General features: G+C 43.7%; 1 protein-coding gene across 1 annotated transcript; it reads right to left on the bottom strand.

The window, feature by feature from the left end:
• Positions 1-337: 337 nt before the first annotated feature.
• s1pr3a (sphingosine-1-phosphate receptor 3a) lies at positions 338-3,876 on the bottom strand. Its single transcript, XM_034531724.1, has 2 exons — positions 3,605-3,876; positions 338-2,826 (listed from the first exon to the last, which is right to left on the bottom strand). The coding sequence occupies exon 2, from the start codon at positions 2,704-2,706 to the stop codon at positions 1,552-1,554; it is 1,155 nt and encodes a 384-aa protein (XP_034387615.1). The 5' UTR covers positions 2,707-2,826; positions 3,605-3,876; the 3' UTR covers positions 338-1,551.
• Positions 3,877-20,253: the final 16,377 nt, after the last annotated feature.

Below are 20,253 nucleotides of genomic sequence, written 5' to 3'. Positions count from 1 at the left end.
ATATCAAGAGTTTCTCTGCGTTATTCAACCCTGGCTGACCCAGGTCTCTATGAATGGGAATGAGAGAGCATCGATGAGATAATAAATGAGTGCAGCAGGTTAAATCTCATGACATTTCGCTTCTCCTGTCTGAATAACGCATGATAAACTGACAAATCGGGAGCATTTATTCATCTATATATGTATGACTTATGCTTTTATGTGATCTACCGTTCATATGGTGCAAAACATGCAGACAAACATGTCTGGTTTTCCTGTTTCTGTACCTTGACAATGTTTGCAGAGGACCAACACCGAGACCGAGTTTGGCTGAGAGGAAGAGGGTTGGAAGCAGGAAGTCATTGATTCAATATCAAAACATGACACGTGTAAAAATCTCATAAAAGGGAATAGGATTTTATTTTATTTGCTATATAATGGTATCAGGCACTCCACCAACTTAGACAGACGTTTTATTTACAGTCTACCACCATTAAATAATTCACATCCAACACTCTTATTCACTAGTGGTTAGTTGACATGTGTGAGTGGTTTCTTGATGAGCTCATCGGAAGCAATGGAAGCAAAAGAGACCGAAATATGAGTTGGTTATGTAGAGCTGAGAATCAACAGTCCAAAAAATGGCCACCATACAGAAGTTGAACCCTATACCGATGAGAGTTGTTTCCGTGGCAACCACAGTGAGGACAATCTTTACACTCTCGCGTAGTGGTAAGAATCTAATGATGGCAATGTAGTTGTCATTTTTCATTCAGCCACCGTGTGTGTGTGTGTGTGTGTGTGTGTGTGTGTGTGTGTGTGTGTGTGTGTGTGTGTGTGTGTGTGTGTGTGTGTGTGTGTGTGTGTGTGTGTGTGTGTGTGTGTGTGTGTGTGTCGCAGGCTGCTAGTCTGAGGAACAAACTTTTGGTCTTGTTTTCTCTTACAGTGCATCTCAAATCATAACAAAGATCAATAATTAAGTCCTAGTACCAGGCGTTTTCTATGCACACAAACTATTTTAAACAGGTATACCGATAGTATTAAGATGGCAAATGTTTTCACAGAAAATAAATAGTTTACCAAGACAAATACAGGTGCTTTTAAGAGTACTTGCAAGTGCACCCAATTTGATCTTCATTGCTTGTAATGAATGACACATTCAAATAAACGCATCGACAGACGCAACACTAATACTGTGAATTATATGCTGTTTTTTTTTTTTTTAAGCATTACCAAGTCTCGTTTCAGACATGAATTAAGATATTCAATTTCGGCCTTGGTTTAATCCATGTCTATGATATTGTATTTCGCAGTGAAATGTGAAACATAGAAAGTTAATCATAGTGTAAGACAAACGCAACATATTAGTAACTCTGGTGTTGTGAACAATGTTGTTGTAAATAGTGGCTTTAAGTGATTTTGATTGTACTCTAATCTGCATCGTTATCGTTCCAACCGAATACCATCGCTACGCTGGCCATAGTGCATAAACAAAAAGTGGCTGATAGCAGGACTGTGTCCGTTCTGTGTCTGCTGCCGTGTGACTGCAACGCCTCATTAAGGTGCTTCCACTCAGAACTTGCTGAGGGTCGGCAGCGCCCCCGCCTTCACCAGCACAGCAGTGGCTGAGGGATCTCCATGCTTGTGGTCAGAGTTGATGGGGGCGGGAACCTTCCCTCTATTCAGCGTTGACTTGCCGGCCCCACTGCCACCTCCTGCACTGGTCTTGCTGTTCTCCACTGTGGGGATGACCGTGCCCAGATTGGGGTTGCCCACCACGGGAGTCCCAGTGTGCTCCATGCTGGTCTGACAGCAGCACAGCAGCCGGAAGAAAGCCCCCCTCATTTCCCTGCTGGACAGAGTGTATATCAGAGGGTTGAGGGCAGAGTTGAGCACGGCCAGGGCTATAAACCAGTCCACCTGGTAGAGCACGGGGCACATATTTGGGCTGCAACCAACATCCAGCAGCAGCAGAAGGAAGAGGGGGGTCCAGCACATGACAAACACCCCGAGAACAATGACCACTGTCCGTAGCAGGGCCAGCGAGCGCTCTGAAGGCCGGCTGCTCACCCTGCGGCCGCTAGAGGTCACCAGGCGGTAAATCCTGATGTAGAGGATGATGATGGCCACCAACAGGGCGCTGAACACACTGATGCAGAAGGCCACATAACTCTTAGCGTAGAGCGGCAGCACTGTGGAGCAGGAGGGCATGTCGTCCAGGCAATTCCAGCCCAGGCTGGGCAGGGCACTGAGCAGCACCGACACGAGCCAGCAAGCAGCCAGCAGTCCAAGGAGTCTCCCCCGACCTGCCGTCTCGCACGGACGCAGACGCACCATAGTCATGTGCCTCTCGATCCCAATGGCCAGGAGGCTGAACGTGGATGCGCTGAGGGCCACGAACATGCTCCCTTCTCTGGCCAGCCACTGCACCGGCGTCAGGAAGTAGGTGTTGCTTCCTGAGGTGAAGATGTTGACCACGTAGGCCACACCGGCCAGCAGGTCCGACAGCGCCAGATTCCCAATGAGGAAGTACATGCGACTGTGGAAGCGCTTGTTCCTCCAGAGAGCGAGCAGGACCGTGACGTTCTCCAGAACAATCAGCATGCAGATGATGAGCAGCACGGCCATCTTGCAGGCCCCGCTGCTGCGAGGCCGGTCCCACTTCCCTGAGTGGTTGTAGTGGCTGACGATGACGCCGTTCATCCCCTCCTCCAGCCTGGTCCCCATTCTGCCTGTCCTTCCTCGGTCAAACAGCAGAGGGCGCCACGGCACTGGACACAGCAGAGGGAGGCGAGGCTGCTCAACCAGGCAGGGTCACAACTGTCATCGCAGAGACTCCCGAAGGACCTGTTAAGAGATGAAATTCATTTAAACTAGTTATATTGAACACTTTGAAGTCACAAAAGTTACGTTTAACATCATTTTGGATAATGTTTGTAGGGGGAAAAAACTCTAGGAGGACTAGACAATGAAAGTAATTGAAAATGCAATATAAAATATAACAACATTGAAAATAAGTTAATTTATCTAACAGGGGAAGTGCATTACTGAGATTGGGCCCTATAGCCAATGTAGCAAATTACATATAACAAAATATTAAACCGATCAAATACAAAAATAAGAAGAAGCAGCAGTTACAACGTAATACTTAACAAACCGCTGTGGCGGTTACTGCTCTTCATAAATCACGTCCCATGCATCTTATAATTCCTTGTGAGAGTTCTGTGACTCCTAAATAAACGTTGATGTAAAATATTCCAAAAATAATCCTTTTAATTATAGGGTACATGTAATTACGAAGATGAGTAAACAGGGTTCTCTCATAATTAAACTCAGTCGTGTGAAGCCCAAATTAATAACACTGTAAAAAAAATTTAAAAAAGAAGAAGAATAAAATTAACATTTATATTCTAATTATCAAAATAAAAATGGTTGGCGACGTTTTTCCAGTTGAAGCAATACGTTTACTCGTAGAGGTCTGATCCAACTTTCCTGTTTGTTTGTTTTTTTAAAGTTACTCAAAGTTCAAAGGAGTGCACGTTTGGAAACCTGGAGTCCACTCGGCAGAATAAAGAGTCTTCCTCAGTCCAGTCCAGTATTCTTCATCCACAGTAGCGTGTCGTACCTGTCCGAGTTACTGCTCTCATCTGAACATCCCGCTGGTTGAAGGTCTGAAGGTATTTTAGAAGGTGCGTTTCTCTCTCCTGCGTAACGATGCGCTCGTGTCCAAATACGCGCTTGCCAAAAAAAAAACAAAGTCAAAAGTCCCTCCGTGTGTTTTTCTCGCCCGTATGAACGTTTCCAATCACGGCGGTGTTCGCCTCCAAACATCCACTTCGTGTTGTGTCCTGAACTTCATCCCTGTGGCGTCCTCCTCGCGCACACTGTGACTGTCCCTTCCAGCTCGGACCGTCTCGCTCTCCTCACCCCTCCCAGCCCGGTGGGGCGGGACCTTCCCTCACCTCTCCCGTTTGCTCAGGAGAGAGGTCACACGCAGAATTATTGTACAGATGGGTCATTTTGTGTATGTAATAACGCTGCTTTGCATATTCAGACAAGCGGCTGCAGAGTGGGTTTGATTGATGTGGGTTTTATGCTATTTGAAATAAATTAAAGGTGTAGTTTTAAAGAGTTTTGTTTTTGTCTGAGAGCAGCTGGCTGTTTCAGACAAGAACACTTAATGTGTCTGTGTCATAAAATTGCTGCACTGACATGTCCCAACACACGTGACAGTGTTTTGCCTCAAGGCCTAAAGTAAGTTGTGTCATCCTCTAATGGATAGATGGCCTTCTACTTCTATACTGTTCTGCTTTGGTCGCATATTTTCAGGGTTGATGATCATGATGGATTCTCAACCAACCTCGTCCCCCCTCGGTTCATTTTACCGCAGCTCAGAAAGCTGAATCCAGATGCTGTCGTCATTATCTAAACGTTGACCGCAGTTCCATAAAAATAAGTGACTTGTGTGTTTATTTGCCTTTCTGGGAATGCACCCCATCCACTGACGTGCCAAGAAGTTGCAACCCGTTTTATGACTCATTGGTGTTCAAATAAAAGATGACTGGATCCCTTTTGCTCCTTCGGATTGTGAGATAGGTCAGACCTCTCCCGTTGGAACCAATAATGGATGGGAAAAATCACACTTACTTCTCCTTTTATGCACTTTCTTAGTGTTATTCGGAAGAAATATGTCGCCGATGGGAACAAGATGAACTCTTAAGATCAGAGACAGTTAGGGACACCACAAGTTCCATGTTCTGTCATTGCAGAAAGATCTATCCATCCATCCATCCATTTTCAATACCGCTTATCCTCATTAGGGTCGCGGGAGCCTATCCCAGCTGACATAGGGTGAAGGCAGGGGACACCCTGGACAGGCCGCCAGTCCATTGAGGGCACATGTAGGGACATACAACCATTCACTCTCACATTCACACCTATGGGCAATTTAGAGATCAATTAACCTGCAGCATGTCTTTGGACTGTGGGAGGAAGCCGGAGAGCCCGGAGAGAACCCACGCTGCCACGGGGAGAACATGCAAACTCCACACAGAAGGACCGCTCCGACCAGGAATTGAACCCGCGGCCCTCTTGCTGTGAGGTGACAGTGCTAGCCACTACACCACCGTGCAGCCCCTGCAGAAAGATCTAAATTAAGTTTAAATATCATCCTGTAGACCCCCTCAAAAGTGCATAATATGAGATTTGATTGCCTCTCAACCGCTCTCAACATGGCGACAACTGAGCTGGCGGCTCGTAGCTAGTGGTGCTAACAGTAAACAGTAAGCTTGGTTAATGCCACTTCATTCTCTGCTCGGGCATTACTCTGCTATATCTTCACATCGAAAAATAGTTGTCTGCTGCTTATTAATGCTCTGAATGTCCAATATTGCTCCTCTAATTTAGATGCAGATTAAACTAAATTAAATTATACCTTGTTACAGCTTTAGGACATTAAAAGATAAACGCCCATGCATATGCTAAGATTTTATAGAAGAGAGCAGGATATTTTTCCGCAGATATTGGACGTTTGTATTGATTTAACCCAGCGGTGCTCAATAAAAAGGTAATGCCAAGGTGACTATCCATATCTGATGGCATGGTTTCAAGGGTCTTTAAAATAGCAAATTGTGGCTCTGACGGGGCGACTGTTTTCTTTTCTTCTTTTCTGTTTGCTTTGTTTTTTCTAAACTGTCCATCTCTTCTGTTTTGTTTTTTATTCCGTGCTCTTTATTTTTGCTGGATCCAATGGGCTGATATATGGCGTGGCACCGGCCAAAAATTGAGACTGTGATGGATGACGGTGCAGGCTAACAGTGACCGACAGCGTAACAAATGTTGATAAAAAGAAGGCGAGATGGAAAGAGACAAGAAAGAGCAGGAGACTAAGGAGCGGCGGCTGACAGGGACTCTCTCTCTCTCTCTCTCTCTCTCTCTCTCTCTCTCTCTCTCTCCCTCCCTCCCTCCCTCCCTCCCTCCCACCGGTATCACCGATTTGTGAGAGGTTACAGGCAGTCTGGCCCTCTTGCACATGTCAGCCCAGGCATTGCAGATTAATGAATGACCCTCAGAGCTGTTGACTTTACCCTGAGCAGCAAGAGATGTGCAGGCGCTCTGACTACCCATTTATAACCATATGAAAATACCTCTTGGCTCTTTGTTGTTGCAAGCTGGGATGCAGACTTCCTGGATGTTTGGTGCTGTGGTGGAAAGAGGAAATGTTGCTACAGGTCACCAGATCATGAACAATAAAAAAGACCTTGTTGCCAAGTCCTGTAGAAGTTAGTTGTTTCTGCATCTTTCTGTGTGAGGCTGCTGTGTGTGTGTGTGTGTGTGTGTGTGTGGTGGGGGGGGGGGAGTGTACTGTATGTGTGCAGCCGCGTTGGGAGTCGGGGCACACTGACGTAGGCTCGGGTGGTGAGTTCGATGTTCGGGAATGTAAAGTGTGGTGGGAACGAAGGAGAAGCTGTAGCGGTGGAAAAGCAAGGCCTCTCGGGCCGTCACCCCACTGCCCTGCTCTCCTGCAGTCTACCCACACCCGCTGACTAAGTTTCTTCAGAAATTATAGAAGAATGTTTGCTCAGCTCTACGAACTCCAGCAGCGGTTCAATATGACATAGATATACAGTACAGTAGATATACAGTATGTAGATATAATGTATAATAATAATAATAATGCATTGAATTTATATAGTGCTTTTCATGATACTCAAAGACACTTCACATAATTATAACATCCTAAAAGCTAAAAATAAATAAATAAGAATAACTAAAATACAGGTAAAACAAATAGGGACTTTCTGAGTCGCTCGGACCCTGATAAAAAAAAACAACAATCACACATTAAAAGCAGTTCTGAACAGGTGGGTTTTGATTTGCGATTTGAATATGGAAAGATCAGTGCAGTCTCAGATGAGTTTGGGGTGAGAGTCCAGAGGGAGGGGGCAGATATAGAGAAGGCTCTGTCACCCCACGTATGTAGTATGTCAATATACTGTACAGTATGTAGATATACAGTAGATATACAGTACAGTATGTAGATATACAGTACAGTAGATGATATATATAGTACAATATGTAGATATACAGTACTGTATATATAGAGTACAGCATATCTACATACTGTACTGTATATCTACTGTACAGTATGTAGATGTACAGTACAGTAGATGATATACAGTACAGTAGATATACAGTTTGCATGTCATGGAAGATCCGACCAAACAGTGTTTGGCTCAACATTATTTATTGAGGAGAGATGAGCGATTAGTTCATAAACGTGACAAATGAGCAACGACTGCTACACTCCACCACTCGGTCCTGATGCTGCTGAGCACAACGCAAGAGGAGCGGGCTCCTCTCAATGATTTGATTCGATGGCCCTGGTACATGTCAAGGAGTATGAATATTTGATGTGCCAGAGATGTTGTTTTAAAGGGACCCAAACTGATAGCAGGGTTGCTGGTGGAAGAGAAAAGGGCGAGTGAACGAACACATCATCACTGAATGGAGTTGGATCTCGCGTTCATGAAACAGAAACGGAGATAAGCTTCATTTGATAAAGATGATTTATCTGTTACTATATATCTCAACTTGGTAAAGCTTCTATATGCAGGATAAACTGCATTAATAACTATTGGTCATGTAAAGATGGAGTGGAGCTGGCGTCCAGAGCAGAGCATGAAGTTGCTCCTGCTCTTTGTGTGTTGTAATCTTGGTTTCTCTGTAATTTGTATACATAAAAAGAATTGTAGTGCACATGAGTCTCTTTGTTGTGTCCCACTGACGAGCTAATGGCCATGTCACCGCTAATATCACCGCCTCTGCCAACAGTGTAGTCAGGTAGTCACGGAAGTGTAGTTGTTGTGTATAGCAGGACCTACACGGTTAAAGATAATAACTGGTCTTTATAACGGATCCAGATCTGCCCATGCCTTAACTGTTCACCTATTTTTATTAAAATGTGTAAAAACACTCTTGACCAGAGTTAAGAAATTCCATCACATTTTCTACATTTTTTTCACAGTATGAATCCAATATATGGATATATAAATATAAATATTCTGGTTGATATTGTTGTACACAGATAAATCATAGTGTGTCACTGTGGCGTAATTTGCATGATGATACTCCCTGTCACAGTTGTGAGTTTGGCTATGAGGGAGTACCTTGGGCAGTTCTGTTCATAAAGAGCTAATATTTAAATCCCGGAAGAACATGGCACCGGCCTCCATTCATACGCAGTTGTACAGTAACTGCTCCTTGGTTTGGGACTAAAGCGGATGGTGGTGATGCATTTGCTGTTAAACACATTGTATTACACTTTAATCAAATGCTATATAAATACAGTTGTATTATTATTGAATACTAACCTCTGCAGGATATCACAACAAAAGAAACAACATTATCTCTATTACTCGAGGCCCATCACATATTGTCTTGCATGCGACATGGAGTGTGTCTCTGTTGGAGGTCGTGAGTGGAGCTCTGCGGGCTGATAGTGTATCTGGAGCGGTGCTGCTGCTGCTGGTGGGTTATCAGTGGAGGTCTGAGGTCTTTAAGGGCACAAGGTGACTGCTTGTCTGAGAAACAACCTCGCTGGTTCTTTTAGATAACCTCTTTATCTGCATCCCACTCAAAATAGAAACATCAAAGGGTGCACAGATAGCAGGATGAGTGGATGGATGGAAGACGGATAGATGTACAATGTTTTTGCATGGTAAATTGGCCATTTTGTTCACTGTTCTCTGCAGAATATGTATGTTTTCATTCTTTTTCTTTCTTTTTTAGACGGCAAGGCAAATATTTCTCCATTTCTTAAGCAGATGTCAGATGGGACAAAAAGAGAGTAATTATCAGCAAGGAAGGGGATGATGTTGACATCTTTATTCTGTATCTTTCAACCAAGATCTAGCAGTCCTGGATGAATAGTCTGGCTTCTCAGCCTCAACACACACAACCTTTTGACATAGTAATTTGGAAAGGATTAAAAAAAATCAGAGACAGGATGGTCAGATCACTCAAGTGCTTGTAAATATGGCTCCATATCTGAATCATGGCGCCTTCATCTTCAAAATGTTACCATGTCTGTTCTCAAACAATCACTCTTGGAACTTTTGAAGTCAAAATCTTTATGGCGTCATCTATTCTCTTTACAATCGGGGGGGGGGGGGGGGGGTCTACACGAAATAGACTTCAAGCCTTTGCTTTGCCAAAATATGTTAAAAATAACTTTGACCTCAGTCATGTAAACAATCATGCCCGATTTCCTCAGAACTGCTTCTCTGGGAACACTTGAAATAAGATTCTTGTGCGTGTGTGTGTGCACGTGCACGTTGGTGAAGGCAAGCCTAATTAATTTGTGCAGAAAATGAGTTGCCTGTGGGCATAATGGATATCTATGGCCATTCACGTATTTGCGATCGTCTCTCCTTCGCACCAGAACCACGACTGTAACATTATGGGGTTGACCCGCCACACGAAGGAGAAAACACGCATCCTTTACATGCAGGAAATATGCATACTATTTCTGGAAATTTGTCTCTCTTGGCTATCTTTCCTCTGTCTGTCTGCTCTATTTTTATATGAAAGGGTCAAAGGGTTATTACCCTTGAGACAAGGACTAATGCTCACACAGTCCACATGTTCCACTGACCCCCAAACTTGAACCCTCGAGCGGCCCTAACACCCACCTCACCACCAGTCTCTCAGCGCCCTCAGACCCCCTCACCCCTGCCCCAACCACACACCCTCAGCTCTCCAGAGAAGTGCAGCAGCAGCCTGAGAAAGAAATAACCCACTGACGGAAGGAGACCAGACTGTGTCTCCAAATACCATCAGTCCAGATTTAGAATAAAAAGACAAGCACATGTATTTTTTCTCCCTTTCGTGTCTTTATGGTACTCAGAAATATTGGTGCAACATGATTCAAGGACAACCTAAATTAGACAAATATATACTACGTATACATACCATACACATATAGTCAAACTTATTAAGTTGTATATACCCACTTCCACATGAACTCATGGGGGCGTTTAAAAAGCAATATTTTGCGTGTCATCTCACGCATTCTAAGCTTTTTGCGTCATTTAACGCTCTTCTCATTAACAACTTGTGACATACAGACGCAGTTGCTTTAAACGTTGCAGTTTAAACCTTGTGTGGCTAACGTTGTGAATTCAAACACGACTACTTGCTTAGGTCCAGGGAAAAGATGATAGTTTGGGGCGTGTGTTATGTTAATTAAGTTTCACACTGGACACAAACACCAGTCTCCGGGGTAAAAGGCCTATTTGTTTGACCCAACCATCTGCCACCTGACTTCTGGAGCAATCTTGAGTGTTACAGAGACGTGGAATCCCAAATGAAAAGCAAAAAATGAGTAACAATAAGACATAAAATTACTTTAGATATTGGTGTGCTATTCATAAGATCAGACCAGGCATCTGCTGAATGCCTTTACACACATATTCAAATATACATAAATACTGTATGGTAACTTGTACTAGAGGATCCCCTTCAAGAAGAAACATATCTTTTTGTGTGTTTGTTTTTTTGTTTGAGATTTTGTAATATACATTTCTTGCTAAGAGTAATGGGAGGTAATGGATATCAGTCTCCTGTCTCTATGGTACATATGAAGCTACCACCAGCAGTCAGTTGGCTTCTACTGTGCTCGGCCTCAACCACAACAGGAAGTTTCTAAACGGTGGTTTTATACGGATTTAACAAACCATATATAATTATTTTGGGAGCAATATATTTAATTAAGTAATTGGTGAGCTTTAGAGGTGCTGGTAGGTAAATGTGTTACCTTTTCAGGCTAGCTAGTGTGCCCTCTAATGCTAGCGCTAAACTATGCTATAACTGGCTGCCAGCTGTCGCCTCATCTTCACCGTACAAACACGAGAGTCCTTTCAGCCTGCTCACCTCACTCTGGGCAAAAAGCAAAGAGAAACACAATGAAACGTGTGAGAGAATGTTGGCATAATCGTGTGTGCATTCGATGTTCAGAGGTATTTTCCCAGCATGTGACCTTGCCACAGTGGCTGTGTGAAATGAATGGCGTAGGCTATGTTTGTGAATGAATTACTGTGTGAATGGCAATCAGTCACAGCCGGGCTCACAGCCTCTCACTGACAGTGGGCTCTGTGGCCTGTGTGACGCGGCGATGCTCAACAAAAAGAAAAAGCTTGATAGAGATCTGCAGAGGTGGTAAAGGCTACCATGGTGACCGCTGAACCGGCAACAACAATAAGAAAGGCCAGCCATCGGACGCGGACATCCTAAAGCTCCCTGGCTCCAGAGGCACGCTGGACAAAATAAAAGGCTAAAAACACAAACTTCACATTTCATTAGAACGGGGCAGTGTGACAGCTGACGGTCCACTCCACCAAGTATAGCCAACAATACGTATAGAAAGGATTAACACAATGGTTGAAATGGTTCATGAACATTTCCTACACAGAACTTTAAGAGAATATTTTTGATGTTGTGTTTTAAGGCAGGAGTTTCAAAGATACCAGAACCGGCCCGTCAATGGGTCCAATCCCGGCAGAAGGCCCTATGCTGAATACGCTATTATAGCTTCCGTGTGCCGACGTAAAAGTTTACGTTAACAACATGTTCTCGTTCCAGCTCATCACAATCTGACGTTTTGTCAGACCCCCCCCCTCGGCGTCACTTTCTAACGCACAGCCCAGCGCACGGTGGCAGTAAACACGTGGTTATTGTGAATACAAAATACAAAACACTTGTTTAGGCAACAAAACCACTGAGTTAGGTTCAGGATAAACATCGGGATTGAGCTTAAACTAACTGCATAAACTGAGTAGAACGGAAACAACGTCACATAACGGAAGACGCATCTGAAAACATCACAAACGTAACTTCAAAATAACTCAACAACAGTCTCGAACACCGTCATCATGTCGAAAAATACAAGAACTTGCAAAGACAACTGAGAACAGAGATGATAAATGAATTGTTGCCGGGTTCAAGGAAACAGATCGCCGAGAGATCAGTGAGACGTCTCAGTCTTTTCATCATCTGTTTTGTAAATTAATTGTTCATTAAAGGAGAAATATACAACATTCAAAGATATATATTTATATAGAAGCAAACCGCTATTTGCTCTGCTAGCTGAGCAGAGAATGAAGTCACTTTGTGTGTGTGTGTGTGTGTGTGTGTGTGTGTGTGTGTGTGTGTTGCTATCCCAGCTTCTTTTGTCTTTGTTGACAGAGCCGGGCCAGCGTAGCGTGCAGGTTTGTGCACGTGAGCGTGCCCCACTGGTTAGCTCACGACCGCCGCTCTGCACTGCTCTCATACAACGCTGTCCTGACCAACAGTGTTTTACTGGTCCAGCATATGTATGTGGCCCATAAAACCAAGATGAATTTGAGGCCCCTGACTTAAGGGAAAGATCTGAGTCCCTCTTTAATCCGATCGAAATATACTCTTTGTCACTGAGGGATGATCTCATGCTCCCTGTATGGAATTATCTATTTTCAACCACTGTACACTGTATTTTGGAGCGGCACGGGGCATCTGCGGGGCATATGTTGCAGTTTATGTGTGGAGTCACACACACACACACACACTCTGAAATCCTTGGCCGGTAGGGCTGCGGTCCACCTGTGTTTATAGGTCCAACACATGACGGTCTAGCACATTGCTGCAGTCTCCTCCACCTCCCATCCTAACCACTCATCCCACATCTGTCCTCCTGTCCCTGTCAGTGTGCTGGGGCCGGAGGGGGTCCAACATGCAGCATGCTTCAACGGGAAACAAGAAAGGGTAACTGTGATGGTCACGGCCTGTTTATTGATGGAGTGTGGAGTGAACAAGGGAGAAGAGAGAGGGGTGGAAGAGGTGAACGAGGGGTTACATGGAGGGAATGTGGTGTGAAAATAAATGAAGAGGTCAGCAAACAGTGGAGCCAACAATGGCGTGTCAGGTCCAGGTCTGTCTAAGGTTTATGAGTACTTTGTATAAACACCCCAAATGTGTCTGCTTTCTGAGATCATCCTTTCCAACAGTTTGGCTTTTGGGTTGAACAAACTCAATATCTTCACATCTTTCCGGCAGTGCTAAAGTAAATCCTTAGACAGACACACACACACACACACACACACACACACACACACACACACACACACACACATAACTGCTATAACCTTGCTCTTTTGACTGTATTCCCTGGAGTCTAAACCAACACAATCAAACCACCAACACAGGAAGGTGAACATGTCTCCGAGCCTTTACAAGCAACAACCGATGCCTAAAAACTATTCTGACGCACAAATATTTTTCAGACATAGCCCAAGTTCAGGATATTATCTTTTAAATATTTTGACATGCAAGATCTGGCAAATGAGATCTTATCTGTTGCATCTAGCTGTGTGTTTGGCTCCGGCAGATATAGTTCAACTTCCCCCTGTTACACTGTGACATTCCCCCGGGTCCTTCTTCTCATCACCAGGACAAATTTGTATTAAGATGGAGTGAAGAAAAAAGGTATAGAAAGTTGTATTTCAGGCTCGTCGGGCTGAATGTTTTCTCGGCGGCTCTCACCCGGATGGATTGTTTTCCATGGATGTGGACCAAAAGATAAAGGCGTGACCTCTCGGTGGACCGCCGGCTCGATGTCCCCACGAAGGCACTCGCTCACTCGACATTCTGGCTGCCGAGGAAAAATGTCTGTTCAAATATCGCGCGTTGAAAGAGGAACTTTGAGGAAAAAATTAACAATTGTTGAACATTGTAACTCAGGAAGGCACAACGTACAGAGGGGTTGCTTTTCGTACAATGAGCTTGTGTGAATTAAAATGTATTATTAACGAATGGTGATACACTTCGAGAACAAATTGACCTTATGAACACGCGAGATGAGAAGGACCAGGGTCATTAGGAAATCAGGCAGTTGCAAAGCATGTGAGCAACATGTACAGCATGTGAAGATCATATGACTTGTGATTCAGAGCGTCTAAAAACCAGTGACCGTTAGTGATGTAACATTTCAAACAGCCCGTATCCACTCTCCTCTCTCAGTGTGTGTGTGCAGGTAAAAGGGGGGACTGGTTATGAACGCAGATTTAAACAGTAGACTGGTTGTGCGCTGTATCTATGGCACATGTGTGTACACACACACACACACACACACACACACACACACACACCGGTGAGTCTCGGGTGTGAAAGGCCCATGTGTCTGGGCGTCACTAACTTAATGACACCACTTACTGCCTTAATTCACACTTGGGTTCTTGTGCATTTTTTTTTTTTAAAAGCCCAACATGGGAGGAAATCCCTCCAACAGAGAATCTGTTGTGTCACTCAGATTGGAGGTGGGCACTTTTAGGGTTTGATGCTTCCTAATTATGGCTCTCCTTTTATCCGGCAGACATTGCTTGACACGCGTTCACATCGGCAACTTGAAAAGTGACACCTTTCAAACGCCCAACTTTGCTCTTGAGCTACTTATGTCGTGGATTTGGGCCAAAAGTGGTAAATATTATGAAAGGAGTGTTTTGGCCGGAGCTTCAGAAACGTCAGAGAGAGAGAGAGTGACTGATACAGGGGTTGGAGGGCGGAGAGAGGGGCTAAAACAGGACAGGACAGGGCAGAACCACACACATCTTTCCACTCCTGTGTTTTTATTTGAGCTCAGTGAAGTCTCACAGGAAATGCCCCGCACTGTGGCCATGAAAACGCGTTCTTCTTCTATGGTAAAAGTCAAGCAGACTATTAATAAAAGGAGAGAACAAAACAGAACACGCTGTTCAGAGAGGACCTTTCCTGCTTTTGTTTTTACTCTAGAGTATTCACATAAAAGGCATTTTGCAGTGTTCGGTTATCACTATAGTTAATCAAATAATTCTCTGCCAGAATTTAGAAAAAATCCCACCTTTTACTTCTCTTTCTTCGACTGTATTTGGCACCGGATTGTGCTTTGATACCTCACACTTGTGACATTGTTTCGCAGTGAAACAACTTGTACTCATGATTCAGATCCTGTGCTCCACAAACCACTGGCCAGTCAGGCATCTGATATTAGTTGTGGTGAGTTCACACGCACAGCAGCAGCACAATACACGGAAGCCCAAGTCTCCCGAGTCTCATGATATCACCTTTTGAATGTAACCATCACTGTAGCCTGAATTATTAGGCCCCATAAAGCAAAGCGCTTGGTTCCTCTTGTGTGACAATGATTGCCGATGCATCAGCGGCACAGCTCTCATGACGAGAAGTGGGACACTCCGAGATTTATCTGCTCTTTTCCTTCACGCTGTCCCATTCAAGTATCGTCCTGTGCATGTGGGGCTAAGAAGCAGTTTGAAATCAAATCATGGAGTGGGCCTTCACTGTCGAGGCAACAGCGGCCAGCGGAGAAGCACGCTGGCTGGCTGCGTGACCTCCTGTGTTTCGCCGTGTTGGTTTAGTGGGGAATACGAATGGAAGTCCCAGTTAATCTGTCACAGCGCTGGGAGAACTGGGCACTCCAAAGCCACGCTATCTGGTCATCAGCTTTGTACTGGTCTGCTGCCGACAGACCCGCTGAGACACAAACATCCTGTTTAGAGAGGGAGTGGGAGAACCAGAGAGAGAAATACCAGTGTAAATGGTCAGTCGATGGTCAAGAAAGGGTTGGAGCGTCTGTGGGAATAGGCGATGAAAGACTCACAGGTACACGCTCACAAGGCGTGTGTTTAGTTGCTGTGTTTGTTTACTCACCCGTTAAAAAAAAACGACGAATTTCTTTCAAAGCCAAACGTGCAAAGAGTAGACGGGGAGGAGTGATGAGTCATATATTAGTATTCATGTAGAAAGCGGAGAGCAAACATAGCAGCCAGACTGAAATGTACCCCAATTATGAGTCCACTAATCTCTTATGCCATCAGAGACAGGCGCAAAAACACATACATCAAATATGGAACGGACAGAGGAATGCTCCCAGAACAAAATAACATGACCTTAGTTGGCTTCACTATTTTGACGCTTGATTTCAGTGTGTGCTTGGTTGTCAAAGTTATTGAAAGAGAGGGAGGAAGATTGTTTGGTGCCATGTTGAAGTTTTCAATTCCGGAATCAACCCATTCACTGGACAGCATTGCCCCCTTGTGGTGGTTACACAGTTGGAACATGCAGTATAATAATGTAAAGTTGTACTTCAGCTGGGATAGGCTCCAGCGCCCCCGCGACCCTAATGAGGATAAGCGGTATTGAAAATGGATGGATGGATGGATGTACTTGAATTGGGTATAAAACAGAGGTGCAGACGGCGCATATTTCTTTTGGCTGTTTGTGCAAGTACATTTGAATCTTATTGTGTGAACACAATAAACAACTGTGCCCATTAAACAAAAAAAGAAGTCTTGGATGTTCTCATGTAATTTGTCATTCTAACATCATGGTAAGTCTTAGCCTGCTAACGTGATGAGCATGTGCTCTGTGACCAAAGGAATCACTGGAAGTAACTTGACCAATGAGGAACTAACTCCTTCTGTCATTCTTTTCCTAGTTAATCAAATACGGAATTACATTATGTTATATCATTTTTGATTGATATGGATCACCATTTCCCCTTTTTGAGTGGTGGTGGGGGTGGGGTGGGGGGGGGGTGGAGGGGGGTTACATTCTCTGCCAAATCCATTACCCATTTCATATGTTTGAAAAATACAAAACATACTAATTCCATAAAACATTTATATGAAGTGTCACATGGTGGTATGTCCCATGGTAGCACATTCTTTCGTGACATATTGATGATATTTTGTGGCATGGTCGCTCTTGTGACAGCGCCGTGGTTGCCGTGGTGACTCATGAACATTCGGGACATCCGACATGGATGGATCCCGGAAAAGGTTCCGGCTCCTGGATCTGCCACGGTCCACAAGTCTCCATCCTCTTTTCAAATGATGACACAATAAAGAGCGATGAAAGCACAAAAAAGGCATGCTAGTATAACAAAACAGGGTGAACCTTCGCACACACACTAATGAACAGTTTAAAGTCTGAATGTTTACAGGACCCGGTTGTATTGTCTTCAGTGCTTCTTTTGTCTATCTGCATTCCTCTCCATTCATTCTGCTCTATCTTAAGCAAAGAAAGTCCATGAGGCACTGGAATGTAACTATCACTGGGTCTACGCCATAAACCACAGGCTGAAAAATGGAGCCAACCATGATGGAATGTGTTATGGCTTCTCACATACAGTAACGGCAGAACAGACAATTCTACTTCACAGGAAATAAGCTCAGTTTCACATCTGCTTTTAATCACTGCAAGTACAGGTAGTGCTCTCTGTCACAGCAGGGTGTTATGGGCTGTGGTTCAATGCCCAGTTTCCCACAATGCACTGCAAATTATTCTCTAATATCACAACATCCAGAACATATCCATTGTGCACGGTCACATAAATCAAGATTTGCATACTTTGCACGACAGACTAAACCAAGTCTTATGTTCATATCAGAATGGTGGAAAAGCATGCAAAGTGTTCACTGACGGGTCCTTAAATAAACGGTGCATGTTTGTGTCATTACATTCCGGTCTCCTCGGCAGCCGTCACTGCTTACCACTTAGTGAACTATCGTTTCATATACAGGAACAGTGAGTCTGAAGAACTCTTCAAGCAGACCTCTTACTTCTCTAGAAGCCTAACCAACACAGCCCCCTCCCCATGCACACACACACTGAGGCATATACATACTGAACTCATGTGCGATGGGACAACTGTATTTGCTTAAGCCCCCTTGTACCCGTGGTATCTTCAGTACGTTCCTCATTTTACATCAAACAGCATACCTATATCATAGATTCCTCAATAACCTTATTTTCCTAGACTTTAATGAACCTATGAGCTACTTAACAACAGTATTATAGTTACACAGGGTGCTTTTTATCAGACAAAAATGAATTCCTATGCTTGTTTTTTTGCTCATACTCTTGACCTTTTCAATAGTACTTTCACAAAACAATCTGAAATGATTGTTCACTTACTTGCTTTCATCTTGATCTCTCAACCACAGCACTCTGTATTGTAAAATGTTTGAATGCTCTGGTTAGAAAAAGTTAGTAAGTGGACCTTCAAATGGTGTTATTAAAAAATATATATATTATCTCCAAGGTCAAGAATGAACAGAAGTTAAAGGCCAACAAAGACAAAAAAGTAATGAAAGCACTCAAATGCTATCTTCAGATTTCTTCAGACAACTGAGCAAACTCAAGCTAACAAGTGGACCTTGAGTTGGGTTTGTTTTATTAAAGATTGTTTTCCCCCCACTTTTTAAGTATGTTCAAATAAATAAATGAGACCATAGCTGCAGGACAGTTTTCTCAAAATGTCAGTACTCCATATTTTTCCAAGTTTTGTAGTCTGTCCGAACCGTCTTCTTTGCTTGTATTGTCCATAATTGTAATGGCAGGAATACTGGTAAGCATATTACTGGTAACCCATATGTAAAACTAAATGTTATTACATTTCTGGGCTGAAATCTGAAGTAAAACACAGTGCATGCCACCAACAAAGCCTTACAATAAAAACCCAAGTGCCCTTTTTGTGAACAGCTTCTCTTCTTACCACTAAACACACAAACAGAGTTAAAGACCCTTAAGAAACAAGGAACACAACGAACCCCTAACCCCACTAAAACCCTTTTCACCGAGGGTCATTAAAGGGAGGAGAGGTCTCTCAGTGAGAGAGGCGCCGCCTGTCGACGAGCACCTTAAATACTGTCACATGTTCTCAGATGCAGATTGATTAAATAAGCAGATATGGGCTTTTATCTAAATCTGCTGAAGGTGAACCAGCACGGCAACTGATAGTTTGTGTTGTGTAAAAAGTCCCATGTGTGTCTCTCCAAGTCTACACGGGTCAGCAACTTTTTGTTATCCTGTCGGCTACACGCTGTGACAATTGTGTGGCCCTGAATTGATTTCCAGTAGTTTTGCTCCTATTGTTCTCCACAGTACATCCTGTTTATCCTTTGGTGTCGAAAGCCTTATTGAGCAAAACCGACTAACCGGCTACAATTCCACAAACACCCGTTCAACTGCATTGAAGAATGAAAGCAGAACCGCTCACCTCTAAGCTGACCTGTTGCTGCCCTGCACACATACACATGAAACGACTTTCTGAGGCGGTGCAAACCTTCTCATGACATTCATTCATACAAAATGTAAAAGTAGACCAAACCAATGCGGTCACAATAACAAATGTGCTTTGTGGTGTTTTTCCTGTGTTGTTTGGTCTTTTGTTGAACACAAAACACAGTTATTTTCTCTGCAATAAGCTACCTTTTGACACATAGGGACTGAGGTGATGTTGACAGGTGGAAAGTTGGAAAGCACAGTTACAACTGGTTGGATTTCCCTAGATTAAGCCCACTGGAGAGCTGCTTTAAATGTGTCATGTTGAGGTAGAAGTACATACATGGATATTTCAACACGTTTCACGTCAGGCCAGTATGATCCATCCATCCATCCATCCATTTTCAATACCGCTTATCCTCATTAGGGTTGCGGGGCTGACATAGGGCGAAGGCAGGGGACACCCTGGACAGGCCGCCAGTCCATCGAGGGCACATGAAGGGACATACAACCATTCACTCTCACATTCACACCTATGGGACATTTAGAGATCAATTAACCTGCAGCATGTCTTTGGACTGTGGGAGGAAGCCGGAGAGCCCGGAGAGAACCCACGCTGCCACGGGGAGAACATGCAAACTCCACACAGAAGGACCGCTCCGACCGGGAATTGAACCCGCGGCCCTCTTGCTGTGAGGCGACAGTGCTAGCCACTACACCACCGTGCAGCCAGTATGATCCATATAGGACTAAAAAAATATATACTTTATCTGTTAAATAAGATCCAGATGTGGACAAATGAATGAGACCAGTGTGATCACCTTTTCTTGCAATCTCGTATTTCCTTAAAAATATATTTAAATATCAATCAGCAAACTTATATATGATTTTGACAAGTCGTCATAAGAAAGAAGAAAGTCCAGAAAAAATGTTCCATAATATTGGCAGTTTGTTATACAGTAAAACACAATTGCAGTGGGTGTTAGCAACCTAGAAAGACTTAGAAAAAGAAATATTAACGTATATTAATTGTACATTAGCTGTGCTGTCTTTCACACCTTATGTATGTGAATTTGATTACGAAACTTAATTGTAGCCTGTACAGAAATAACTCATCATATGATCTACTTTGTTTATTGTGGCTGAATCGTGTCACGTGTTGTCAACCTACACATTAACCCT

The sequence above is a fragment of the Cyclopterus lumpus genome, chromosome 4 (genome assembly GCF_009769545.1).
Source record: "Cyclopterus lumpus isolate fCycLum1 chromosome 4, fCycLum1.pri, whole genome shotgun sequence".
NCBI lineage: Eukaryota > Metazoa > Chordata > Actinopteri > Perciformes > Cyclopteridae > Cyclopterus > Cyclopterus lumpus.
The sequence above is the reverse complement of the archived record's forward strand: the minus strand, read 5'-3'. Positions and strand labels throughout refer to the sequence as shown.